Source organism: Schistocerca americana, chromosome 2 (genome assembly GCF_021461395.2).
Source record: "Schistocerca americana isolate TAMUIC-IGC-003095 chromosome 2, iqSchAmer2.1, whole genome shotgun sequence".
Lineage (NCBI taxonomy): Eukaryota > Metazoa > Arthropoda > Insecta > Orthoptera > Acrididae > Schistocerca > Schistocerca americana.
Genome location: NC_060120.1, coordinates 1,002,850,552 through 1,002,864,459, shown reverse-complemented (window position 1 = coordinate 1,002,864,459; position 13,908 = coordinate 1,002,850,552). Strand labels below are relative to the sequence as shown.

Genomic DNA, 13,908 nt, shown 5'->3' with positions numbered 1-13,908 from the left:
TGTGAGAACACAGTTATGGATTTGGATGCACATATTTTGTTTGATTTAATATTGCGCTTCTGTGTAGTACTTATGTCGCCTTTGTTGAAGTATATGATACGAAAGCCCGCGTAGTTTACAGGGGGAGGATTATAGATGACTCATACAGGCGGCGGGAATATCGCTGATCGAGCCACGCGGCTCATGGCTCTGTATCTTTCCCAACATTCAAGTCTCTGGATGTCTGAACCAAGAATGCGTAATTACAAGTTGCTGCAATGAAGTACAAAATCTGAAATCAATTACCTGGAATTAAATCCTCTTCTATTACTCATAAAAATAATGAAATATTCTTCTCAAAATGTTTGAATCTCTTTACTCATTTCAAATAATGCGCTTCCTCAAACTGCAACAATTATCTACAGCCCCGTATCACAAACACTCGGCCTCGCCGGCCGGAATTTTACAGAGTGAGATTTGTAACTGACAAAGGTTAATCTGCAAAATTCGTTAACGAGTTAAAATGTTCCAAGTACAACAGTTATGATGGAGAAAGTACGTAAGTCCAAATAATACAATAACGATTACAAAAGGAAGATATCATTGTGCACAGACGCATCAACATAGTCGTAAACTTGTGTCCATAAAATACAATTTAACAAATGTGAAAGTCTTTGCGACATAGAAATGCCACGGTTAGCCTTTTATCTTTTCTTGTTATAAGTTCTTCCTTGTTTGTTTTCATAACACTAGGAGCTGCAAGAAAAACACACTACACATAGTCTGTGAAATTTCTTGCTAGAAACCAGTTTTGCACTGCACTAGTTTTTGTAGTGTCTTGAGTAAAGAGTACTGTCGTCGGTAAAATACATGCAGTAGAATTCGGCAGTATCATGACTTTGCTGCACCAAAGTCTTGTAGAATTGTTTCTTGAAGTGATCATTGTCGAAGACTAAGTGTCACATACAAATTGTTTTCATTCCACTGACATCGACAACCGTAGCACAGGCAGATTAGTTCATGTATGAGTAGGCTAGGAGCAGACTCAGAGGAAATTGTATCGGTCTATTACAATTCTCCGCTGACAACTCAAAGCCAAATATGTCTCACAAACAGGCCACTGAGCTTAAAGTTCCATGTTTGAGACAAAAGTATTTTTATTTTTTCAGTGCAATTGTAGAGAGCTATGCTGTCTCTGTTGTGAAAACTTAAATGTGTCCAAGCATAAACCTTTATCATATCTGCAGCCAAAGAATTACATAGACGTAAATGTTGTAACATATTACATACGTGGGCAAACATAAAAGTTCAGAAACAGTCAACAGAGCTTAGTCAGAGTTTCACAAATCCTAATGCGAAACAAATGATATATCCCACAAGCAGTACACAGAAAAAATGTAAGTTCGTTCCATAATAGTCCAAGTAAATAAGCATTGACGTTCAATTATATCATCAGCGAAAAAAAGCATGTGACAAATCTCAATTACAAAAAAAAATGTATCTGCCTCATACAGTCATGAATTAATGTTTTCTGAATTAACGTTTTTCTGCTTAAAACTATCTTACATACTGTCAAACAAATCTGTAATAACTGATCTAAGAACTACTACTTTCTCCAGTGCCAGTTCGCCTAACTACTGGTAAGGAAAGTGGTTGAAAAAGGAGGAAAATGACTCATTTTGTTGAGCACAGCATGCCATTTGTTCCTGTTGAAAGAAATATATTATTATGGAGTCAGTCGTCAGCCTGTCAAACACAACATAAGGAAAGTTTGTGGCCACAACGGTATCTAATCTACCTATGTACTGACGAAGAAATCTTATCAACTGATCTAAGTAGTATCTGTTTAATGTACTCCAAATATATGGCATGCAGAGGATACACAATAAAGAGCTGGTGTACAAATATAACTGCCAAACATCATGCAATAACTAGAAATCATGTGACGCAAAGTGGTGTTGACCTACTGAGAAAAGCAACTGTAAAATTAGGAATCTCTCATAACCAGAATGAACTAACTGTAATCTAGAGACAAAAAAAAATTGTTTGGAACATCATGACAAATCAAATGCAGCATCCTCTCCACGATCTTATCAACAACTTCCTTTCTCAATGCATACGAAATCCCTTTCTCAGAAAAACAAAATATTATTAACCTGAAAAATTACGAAGCGTGCATAGTAAGCAAATCACAAGTTACCTAACCATATTCGCATCTTCCTATACATCATCAACATATAGTTTAAAAATATATCACATAAAGCCACTTAAGTGTATCAAAATGAAATCTCCATAACATGATGTCATGTCCACCAATACAATTGCTCCAGTACGTCATCATTCAACTTCAGATTAATATAAATCTGCCTAAAACGTTTCGTGACTTTGCTCAGAAATGCCGCCTTTGCCATAATTGGACTCAGTAGTCCATGCTGAAAATAGCGAGTTCTTCCTTGTAACTCAGCATAAAGATACCAGCGCCTGTCAACAAAAGTTGGCGAATTTGTTTGCGAATGCTTAGTAAGGCACTCACCAAAATTTCAGCCATTTTGGACGCATAGCTGATGTTTAACAGTCGTTTCGGTGAGTCGATGCGAGTGTTTTTGGAAAATGGACAAAGTCTAGTATCGAGCTGTCATTAGATTTTTGTTTTTGAAAGGCAGTACGCCTATGCAAATTAAACACGAAATGGATGCTGTGGAGGGGGCCTCTGCACCATTATTTATCAGCGAGAAATTCTGGGCAGCCGATTTTAAGTATGGCGGTACCTGTTTGGGTGACGTTGAATGTTCGGGACGGCCAAAAATGCAACCACTGACAACAAAATTGCTCAAGTTCACGAAATAGTGCTAGAGAAAAAGGAAAAAGATATTACAGGACCACATTACACGACACTGCTTGAAACGCTGAAAGCGGAAATTGAGGAAAAACGCTTCCATTTGCAAAAGGAAAAGTAACTGTTTCAGCAAGACAACGCGCTATGTCATACCTCAGCGGTTACCATCGCGAAAATTAGCGAATTGCGGTTTCAACAGATTGACCACCGTCCTTACCATATCTAGCACTAAACTACTCTTTTTTGTTCCTCGGCTAAAAGGTGAGCTCAAAAGGACAGAAATTTCGTCAAATGAAGAGGCTGTCACCTTCGTTAACGGCTACACTGAAGGGGAAAAATATCGCAGCACGAAGAAGGAGTTGTGCGACAGAAATTAAAGTATGTAGGAGTGTTTGCGCATCTGGAAGATGACGCCTATCCAAATTTCGCGCTAGTAGTGCCACTATGAGGGCGCAAATCCGGTTTGCTTTAAATACACACTATAATGGTAGTGAGCGTTAGTTGCCTTTGACATTCGACGTGGTGGGTTGATGTGACTCAGAATGTTTTTAAGGCGACAAGGACGCCATTAGCAATACTTCACTGACAAGGGGAGGCCGCCAATTGTGAAATTCAGATTCGATTCATACTGCGCATAATAAAAGCTCATGGCCAGAGGTGTAATGTGGCAAAGCACCAAGATGCACTTCACAGCCGTTGTCGAGAAAATCGACAGTTAAAAGAAACCGTTGCGATGAAATATTCTATACGATTAATAATTTTCTACAGTGTCGTGGCGCAGCGGTAAGCGCTCTAGTTGTAATCAGAAGGTCGTCAGATCGAATCTCGCGCCATGCAACTTTTTTTTTATTATATATATATATATATATATATATATATATATATATATATATATATATATATATATACTATTAATGAGTTGCTTATGCATGTTGGTGAAGGCGGATCGCTCTCCAATTGTACCGCCTCCATTTTTCCCTTTTTTTTAACAGGGTGTACCAAAGCTCTCCCGTCCGCACTGATTTTCGACGATGTTGTAGTTGCGCTAGGGACCGCATCTACCTTCTTTCGAAGTTAGCAGGCAACTACGCTGTTATGCGGCGGCTCGTTTCGGCCCATTCAACATCTGTCATTCAAGTGTAACGAGCGAGAACGGAGTTTATATTTCATACCTGCCACAGCAAATTTGTGTTCGTGGTGTCTCTATTCTAATTCGAACGTTTGACTTAACGCTATACGTATTCGTTTCGGAATATCGTTTCTACGTCTTCCGTTAACTATACGTGGATAACAGTATGAAGATATTAATAACATTTGTGAAATACAACTTTGTTTGCGGAAAACATAATGCAGTTTTTCCACGACAAACGACTTTCAACAACTTATTATATGCATAATTGTTGCAACTGATTGCCGGGAATTATATATATATATATATATATATATATATATATATATATATATATATATATATATATATTTGAATTACAAAAAACAAATACTAAAAAAAAAAATTGCATGGCGCGAGTTTCGATCCAGCGACCTTCGGATTACGAACCAGAGCGCTTACCGCTGCGCCACGACACTGTAGAAAATTATTAATCGTAGAGAGTATTTCACCGCAACGGTTTCTTTTAACTGTCGATTTTCTCTACAACGGCTGAGAAGTGCATCTTGGTGCTTTGCCACATTACACCTCTGGCCATGAGCTTTTATTATGCGCAGTATGAATCGAACCTGAATTTCACAATTGGCGGCCTCCCCTTGTGAGTTTGACCGAGATCGTGAAACAGGGCTATGAGGAGCTGGGCATGTTTCTTCTGCAGTATTAAAAAGAGAGACTTGGTAGGAATGTAACCACTGTACATGATTGCTGGCAGCGATGGTGACGACAATGTAAGTTCGAAAGAAGACCGGGCTCCGGACGGCCACGTATCTTTACCAAGGGGGAAGACCATCGTGTTCGGCGTATGGTTATGGCTCGTCGGGTACTGCAACTGCAGCAGCAATCTGAGGAGCAGTCGGCAGAAGGATAGCTCCGAGCCAAACGCCCTGTAACGTGCTTTCCACTGACCCCACCTCCGCCATTTGGGACTTCAGTGGTGTCAAGCGAGAGCTCGATGGAGGGTAGGGTGGAGTTCCGTTGTGTTTTCTGATGAAAGCTGGTTCTGACTTGGTGCCAGTTGAAATGTTTAATGGTTGTGACACACCAAAATCATAATAGCAAGCCGTTGGAGTTGCTACATATTTTATTACAATCAAATGATTTATAATATCACAATCACAATAATAAATAATACAGGAGACTGCCTTACAAGGCCAGATCACTTGGACAAATAACAAATAAATTTCTTTAGCCGGAACAAGGCCTATAAAACATGAAATCTGAATAGACTATGTAGATATACTCAGGTAAAGCTTTACTTAAATAGTACAAATGTTCATACAATTTCCATCACAACTCTCATTACTACCAATCAGCTGAGGAACACATTAAGGGTAATAACACAGATCTTTTAAGGTTTGGCTAGCCAACTTTCCTAAACAAAACTATATACAAATGACTAAAACAATGAAGGAGGTGCTTTAATTTTAACCAAACCAATCATATGACGATACCCCTAAAATGAGATTGCTTCAATATCGCGTGTGAATTAGCTATAGACGCGACCAGAGCAAGGATTCAAATCACTACGAGAGATCCACGAGAGAGAAAATGACATAGAAATGTACTCAGCTTTGCACTGCAATTGAACTTCAGATGCTATAATTCCCCACCGGAAAGATGTAATCACGCAACAGTGACCACATAACCCTAGATGTAAAGGAGAGGACAGGGCCTTAAATATCTCTCCGCTCCCAGTATGCTCGCGTCGACCGCTGCCAATCATCGGTAACACAACACACATGAACGGCAGACAACATTCTAAGACATAAACTATACAATCTTATCTAGAGATCAGGTGATCAATACAACTGAATAGAAACAAATTAATCTCCGTGAATAACTTGGCCGGTGCCAGCCCTTACACTTTGATTAATAAGTTCGCTAAAAATCATGCCCTAAAGTTAAGATGACAAGAATTATGTCGGTGCACATTTACACGCCAAACTACCAAATGAATTACAAGGTAGAATAGAGGACGTATCTCGGCGTGTCTTGAAACGTCAGAGACGGACTTACTCACTACTCAGCTGCGTCTTTAACCACACTTCATGTCGGTAGGTTGGGCGTAGCCACACTTCCTCAACTGCCGTCAATATAGTCACGACACCGAGGTAAGTGATAAACAACTAAAACAATTCCAAAGGATTTTTAGTACACTGGTATATTCAATTAAGCCGCACGCAACCCACCGAAGCAACTCGGCGATTCCAATTCAATCCGCCGGTGTAGCTTATAACAGACTCGAAGGAGCTTGTCCTTCCGAACTCTAGGAAAACCAAATCACCATGGGCGATGGATCTGCACTCACGGCTCAACACGCCTTAACCGCTGGCCCCGCTCCAGTCTTGTCCGACCAAAGCCTTCTCTATAGAACGCCTATGCACAGCGGCCATATTGGCACGTGACGTCACAAACTGTTGGCCATCTTATCTATAGTCGGCAATCATGTTCGCGTGTATGTTGTGTTGAAAGTGTGTGCCACGTGAAAGTGATACATATTTCATACAATATTCGCCTACAGCTCTTCGAAGTATGGGATACAATTGTTGCGTTCCCTTTTTCCAGGGAAATTATAAATCCCAAGAAGGCATGAAAGTCCACATGTTTCGATTTCCCAAATGTGTGAAGTTGAGAAATCGCTGGATTGCAGCTATTCCCAGACAGGAATTTGTGTCTGTGCATCATTCAAGGGTAAGCAAATGACAAAAAATTTATAGCGTGTTATTTGTTTCCATTGCACTACATTTACCAATTGTTTTTAAAAGCACTTATGTATCTTGTACCAGTATAATTTGGTTCTTAATTCTGGACAATTGCTGCGAGGTTAATACGAAGCAACTACTGTCACACAGAATAGTTATATTAATTAGCGTGGCTCGAAAATGTTTAGTATTCGTTATCATTCCTACCAGGTTATTGAGCTTCCAGTACTTTTATTTGGAAGAGCTACAGAATGATTTTGTTCAGTTTTACATATACAGCTATTCGGAAATAATTTCAATTTGAGTAAACTACCTCAGATAATTGATTTTCAGTGTTCGACAGATTAAGCAGTGCATAAAGCAGAATTTCGATGTAAGTGCATTGTGATTAAATTAACAGCACTCTGTGACACGAATTACAGTCAAGGATATAGGAGAAACAGTCTTTTCATGTTTAAGGTTCTAAAGTTCTGGAGAAACAGGGAAATAAAATATTTTTTCGTGTTTTTTGATTTATTGAACATTGTCAGGAGGTGCTCCATTTCGTCGAATGATTTGAGTTACGTTTGAGGTCAGCAAATTTTGAAGCGGAGAGGAAAATTAACGAAAATAACCAGGGAAACAAATTCTTAAATTCCGTAGGAGCTCCAGCTGCTTTATTTAAAACCGAAAACGTCTGCTTGTTATTGCAGATTGCCGATTTTTTACTGCAATAAAACGTAGCTCCTAAGGTAAAAGACAGAATTTAAAATTACAGTTTGTATTGAAGCCCAGAAACGCGTATTTAAGGCAAATCGTCAAAACAATTTTACATCATGAAATAACATAGGGCAGTTTTGTTCATTTACTTTACGCAATGATATAAATTTCCATACTTTCATTGCAAGGCCACGTAGAAGAGGAAAGCACGAGAATCCCAATGCGGTCTCAGCTCTAAAGCTCGTAAAGTTCGTGTAGCTGCAGAGTGCTTAACAGGAGCGTTCCGACACAGACCCGGCCATCAGTATGTGACGTCACTAGAGTGCGCGCAGGCCTGTACTATAGGTGGCGTTGGTCTAGCTCGTCCTCTTGCCATCCTGCCTGCATACACACTCCGACGTGTCTCGCGCTCACCGCCGATCCCGACACACCTCCTCAGCACAGCGCACGCGCTGCCGTTAAATCCGCGCCGCCAAAGATGAGCAGAAGACAAATAAGCATCGAAGTCGACTCAAAGATCAAAATGACGATCGATGGAAACTGGCGCCAGAAACGCACCAGCTCACCAGCAGTGTTGCCAATATAGCGACTTTGTCGCTAGAAATGGCGACTTTTGCCTTCGTCTTAGCGACAAAAAAAAACTTTTTAGCGCCAAAAATTATTTAGCGACTAATCTGGCGACTTTTGGAGTACTGACAGCTTTTGAAGCACAAATCAAAACTATTTTGGGCCAGAATTTTCATTAACAAAACTAAGATTTTAATGATAGAATGGGTACTACACTGACTTTGTTCTGTATTTACTAAGTTAAATTAAGTTCTTAGCAGATCATGTAGCATTGTTCAGCATTTTGTAAACCAGAATGTGGGAATTGCCCACAGAGTAAGAAAACCTTGACTATAGAACAATTCATTATATTTATTATCCACTAGCCTGTTTTCATGGATAGCGTATCGATCTATAATTCTTCAACTTTTGAACTCCCTTTATTTTTCGAATTGACAAAAAACATACGTAATATTGAGTACAATAAAATACATTTCATACTAGCAACCTCTAATTTTTGGAAATGTTAACTCGCAGTAAAATTATTACCACAAGCACAGTGGTAACGCAAGAACAATTCGGTGGGGGTATTTCAGACATTATTACGTTTTAAACAATGAGCAATAGGACTGATATCGAGTTACCGAGTGAGTAGATAGTTTCTTGACCTCTAGTTCGCCTGCGTTTTAATGTATTTTAGTGATTATAAATTGGTGAAACTTATGTTGTCGTGGCTTACATAATGGATTTACCGCAGAAGAAGAAGCAGTACGCTCAAAAATATCGGGATGCGTGGGAAGCAGAACCTGAATTCAATGGATGGCTGAAACCAGTCGTTGGAGACTTATCCAAGGCAAGATGTCAAGTATGTGCAACAGTTTTTTACGCTAAATTGTGTGATATTAGAAAGCATTCGAAAACTATTAAGCGTAAACATAAAATTGATTTAAAAAGAAACACAAACCACCCTACCTGTGAAAATTGTTCCTAAAACTACAGTTAGAATAGCAAGCAGAGCGGTAGACACCCATCTTTATTTATTGCTGAAAATTGTTCAATTTTAGCTGCAGATAATTTAGGAATACTGTGCAAGAAGGTGTTTTCCGCTGATGAGGGTGCTAAAAAAATGCAATTACATCGTACAAAGTGCACTAACAGTATAACTTAAGTTTTGGCTCCATATTTTACACGATTATTGGTTGAAGATATAGGTGACCAAAAATACAGTGTACTAATAGATGAATCCACAGATGTATCAATATCTAAAATTCTAGGTATCGTTATACGGTGCTATAGTGTAAACAACCAAACCATTAGATCAGCATTCCTCAAACTCGCTGTAGTAGAAACTGCAGATGCAAGAAATCTGGTTGCTGTTCTTGAGAATTCTTTGAAAGATCTCAAACTTCCAATCGCTAATATGGTAGGAATTGGCACAGATAACGCTTCTGCAATGGTTGGAATAAACAATGGGCTTTTCGAACAACTCAAGGGAGAATACGATTTGAAGCATTTGGTATTGATCCGTTGCATTTGTCACTCTTCAGCTTGCAGTTTCGCACGCCTCAGTGAATACCATACCTAGAAACATAGTTTCTTGTACGGGAAACCTACAATTGGTTCTCCATTTAACCCAAAAGACAAGAGGAATAGAAAAAGGTTTATGAGGCAATAAATTGTGGAAAACAGCCACTAAAAATTTTGAAGGTCTGCGCAACATGTTGGCTTTCAATTGAACCAGCAATACGAAGAATTCTGGAGCAGTGGGAAGAACTAAAACTACATTTATCACTTGCCATGGTTCAAGACAATTGTTACTCAGCCAATCTTTCGTACAAGATTTATTGTGACGACTCAAATCATCTTTACATGATTTACTTTAAACATGCTTTAAAAGACGTACAAATAGCAATAAAAGCTTTTGAAGGAGAAGACAATGACCCCACTAAATTACTAGATACACTTGTATTTCTCATGCAGTCACTCGGGCAAAACATAGTTTTTTCAACTGTTGATTTGTTGACAACACCAGTTCCAAGCGAATGTATGTACGCAAATCCGAACCTTGGCTTTATGTTTGAACAGAAATTGTCTGAGTCAAGTTTGTCTGAAGAAAATAAAGTTTATTTGAAGAAGAGATGCATCCAGTTTAGTCTGAAACTCATAAAAGAAATTCAACAAGACTGCCAAGTAACGTTACGATCCTGAAAAAAATGTCAATGCTGAATGTTGAAGAAACACTAAAAGTGAATAAAAATAATGCTGTAGCGGACGAAGCCAAAGAATTGGGTTTTAGTGGCGATTTCATAGACGGTATGCTGCAAGAATGGCATAATATTAACTCCATTAGGTGGAATAACACTACTAACACTGTTCGATTTTGGAGTGAGGTTGTGCAGTATAAAAATGCCGCAGGGGAGAATCCTTTTTCTTTGATTTCACAGCTAGCAATGACTGTTCTATGCCTACCGCATTCAAATGCAGAAGTGGAAAGAATATTAAGTTCTATGAACATTATAAAAACTAAATAACGTAACAGATTATCGTTAAAGGCAATTAATGCTTTGATCATATTGAGAGACCAGCTGAAGAAACAAAATAAAGATTGTGCATCTTTTGACATACCGTCAGACGTATTGGAGCTTATTTGAACGAACAAAAGTTATTCTTTTGCGACAAAACCAGTCGAACTGCAACATCATCTTTTGAGCAACGTTCAACCCTCTACATGAACTACAGTTCTGTCAGAGCATGAAACAGAAGAGTCATTCGATCTTCTGAGTGACGTCGATGAATAGCACACATACCTGGATGCATATATTTTGTAACCTAATTTGAGTTCTTGCTTTCTTTTGTTACAAATATAGTTGTATATTTCTAGTATATTTGTCTAATGTGATTGAAACAACAATTTAGGTGTTGCGTCAATTATGATAACATGTTTAATTAAACGTTAGCGTATTTTATATGTATGTTGTTGCAAGCGATGCGTCATTTAATTAAGACAATATAGCAATTACGTATGAGAATTTTTATTAATATTTTATTAACCCCCCCCCCCCTCCCCACTGGCTTATTGCACCATTCACAGCACGAAAGTTTCAGCACACCCCTAGTAAAACCAGTTTTAGCTACTTTTGATATTGAATCTAGCGACACGGGTTTTTTAGAGTTCGCAACACTGCTCACCACTGATGGCCACGGTTATCAGGAAGCCAGTTGAGGGCCTGCAACCAACCAGTCTGCCTCTAGACACACTGGACCTACACCTTGAGTAATGGTGTGGGGTGCGATTTCGTGTGACAGCAGGAGCACTCTAGTGGTTGTCCGACTCCCCCTGACTAAATTTGTACGTCAGTCTGGTGATTCGATCTGCTGTGAAGGTATTCATGAACAGCATACAACGGTTTGTTTACCAGCAGGATAACGCTTGGCCATCTCGATCAGCAGATCGGTCTCCAATCGAGCATCATTGCACGACAGCTCCTGCTTCATCCACAAACAGGCTTTAACCGTCCCCGTGTTGACCGACCAAGCGCAACAGGTGAAACGTCCCCTTTGAAAAATTAAGAATGACTGTGCTGATAAAACCTCTTGCGTTATTTGATTTTTAAACAGCTGAGCAAAATTGAACGTATCAAACATTTCTCTCTTTACTTATTCTGATCGACACTAAACTGACACACATTACTTTTAGCGCAACGCAATCTGACTTCCAATAATCCCCACAAAAGAATGGCCCTGACTAACAATAACCTATCTCACAAAAATCTTCGTTACTCGAACTACTGCAATACAGCGAGCGCCAATACTGCCAGCTAAATAAAAGATTCTAACTACTGAAGGCACTAACTACTGATAGGCATAGCAAATGAAAGGTTTTGGTAGAGAACAAACAATGTATTTACTTTAATTGTCTTCAAAAGTCATTATATATATATATATATATATATATATATATATATATATATATATATATCAGTTCATGAGATCCAGTGTTACAAATTTCCTTTTTCTGACGGACACACGTCCAGGTCGACCGCTCTCAAAATTCTGCCATCTCTCTCCCCTCATCCACCTCTGCTGTCACTCTCCCCACATCCACCACTGATGGCGGCACACCTCCAACTGCGCAACGCTAAGCGCTGTTCACATCCAACTGCCCAACACTACAACAGCAAATATTCCAACAATGCAAATCAGCCACAGACTGCACACAGCACAGTCAGTGATTTTCATACAGAGCGCTACGTGGCGTTACCAACATAAAAGCCTAAACAGCCTATTTACACAGGCATTGAACTCCACCCCACAAAGTGACATCCGCCACCTTTAAAACACAATGATTGCGCGTATGCGTGCTTGCATTCAACATTCTGGAGGTTACACCGGTTATTAACACACCAGCATTTCACATTTATAATGGCTTATCTCGCACTTGCGTTAACCTGTGTTCTTGCATTGTGAATCAGATAAATATGTTACCTAGACAATTCACAAAATTTCATTAGTCTACAATAAACATTTTTTTGATGTTGCGACTGTTTTTCGTCGTATTTTGCAAAGAAAGACACCATTATTCGGAGGGGTTGAAGAGAAAAAATGTTCAAATGTGTGTAAAATATTATGGGACTTAACTTAGCAGTCCCTAAGAGTACACCCTACTTAACCTAAATTATCCTAAGGATAAACACACACACCCATACCCGAGGGAGGACTCGAACCTCCGCCGGGATCAGCCGCACAGTCCATGACTACAGCGCCTGAGACCGCTCGGCTAATCCCACGCGGCGGTTAAAGAGATGGCTGGCTGAAGTGTAGAGACTTACAATGAGATTATGCTGTAAAATAAATAAATAAATAAATTTGAAGAAAAATATCTTCTTTCTTTGTTGTGTCGCAAAGTTTTCAGAATGCGCAAGTAATTTCTTAGTCCCGGCATAAAGGCTTTTTGTAGTCGAACACGAAGACTCAGCACTTGATCACAACCCTTCTGCAGATTCGCACAACGAACCAGCTTTGCTCGCACGTACTCACCTCGGAGGTCATTAAGAAAAACGGAGTAGGTGGCCGTCGATATGAGGAAGTGTACTGGTGCGCAGTTGCGACCTCCCTAAGAAATTCGCTGCCGACTGTCGTGACTGCCGCAGCGGTCATAACCATAGCGTGCGGCGGCGGCCATTACTTTCTCTGCTCGAGCCGCGTATATAAGTTGCGGGCGCTCGGCCAGCAGCCACCACAGACTGCAGCGCGCACCACCATGAGAGCCACCGTAGTCGCCCTGGCGTGCCTGCTGGCCGCCGCCCACGCCGGGCTGCTGCCCCACGCGCCGCCCCCGCCGCCGCCGCCGCCGCCGCCCCCGCAGCACGAGATCATCTACGACTACGTGGCGCCGGCCAGCTACCGGTTCGACTACGCGGTGCGCGACGGCCACACGGGCGACGCCAAGACGCAGTGGGAGCACCGCGACGGCGACACCGTCCGAGGCGCCTACTCGCTCGTCGACGCCGACGGCACGACGCGCATCGTCGAGTACACCGCCGACCCGCACAACGGCTTCCGCGCAGAGGTCAAGCGCCTGGGACACCCCGCGCCGCCGCCCCCGCAGCCGCCCACGCTGCCGCCCCCGCCGGCGCCCGCTCCGCACCCCTACCCCTATCACGGCTGAGCCTTCATCTGTCTACTTCTCTCCTTTTCTCTCCAATCATCTGCGGCAGCGCCTCCGGCGGTTAGTGTGTGTGCGACTGGACACGTACCAAGGGATTTCTTACGGACATTACCAAGGTTTAAAGGATATGTATGATATCGAAATGTTGCAATAAAACTCTTGTTTTTGTTAGTACTTACGTCTTGTTATTGATTTTTCACGGTTCTGTTCTTTCACGTCGGTGAAGGACTGTCTTTTTTAACATTTAATACACTCAGTTGTCCAATACACAAGAACGGAGACAAATTGTTGATACCGAACTATACAGGGT

At 40.7% G+C, this 13,908-nt stretch overlaps 1 protein-coding gene across 1 annotated transcript in view; it reads left to right on the top strand.

Annotated features, from left to right (window-relative positions):
* LOC124594599 (cuticle protein-like) overlaps window positions 1–13,908 on the top strand; it is a 44,847-nt gene that overhangs the window by 29,477 nt on the left and 1,462 nt on the right. Inside the window, exon 2 of the mRNA XM_047132972.1 lies at window positions 13,049–13,540. Within this exon, the coding sequence (XP_046988928.1) occupies window positions 13,049–13,540 (492 nt within the window). The remainder of the gene's footprint in view (window positions 1–13,048; window positions 13,541–13,908) is intronic.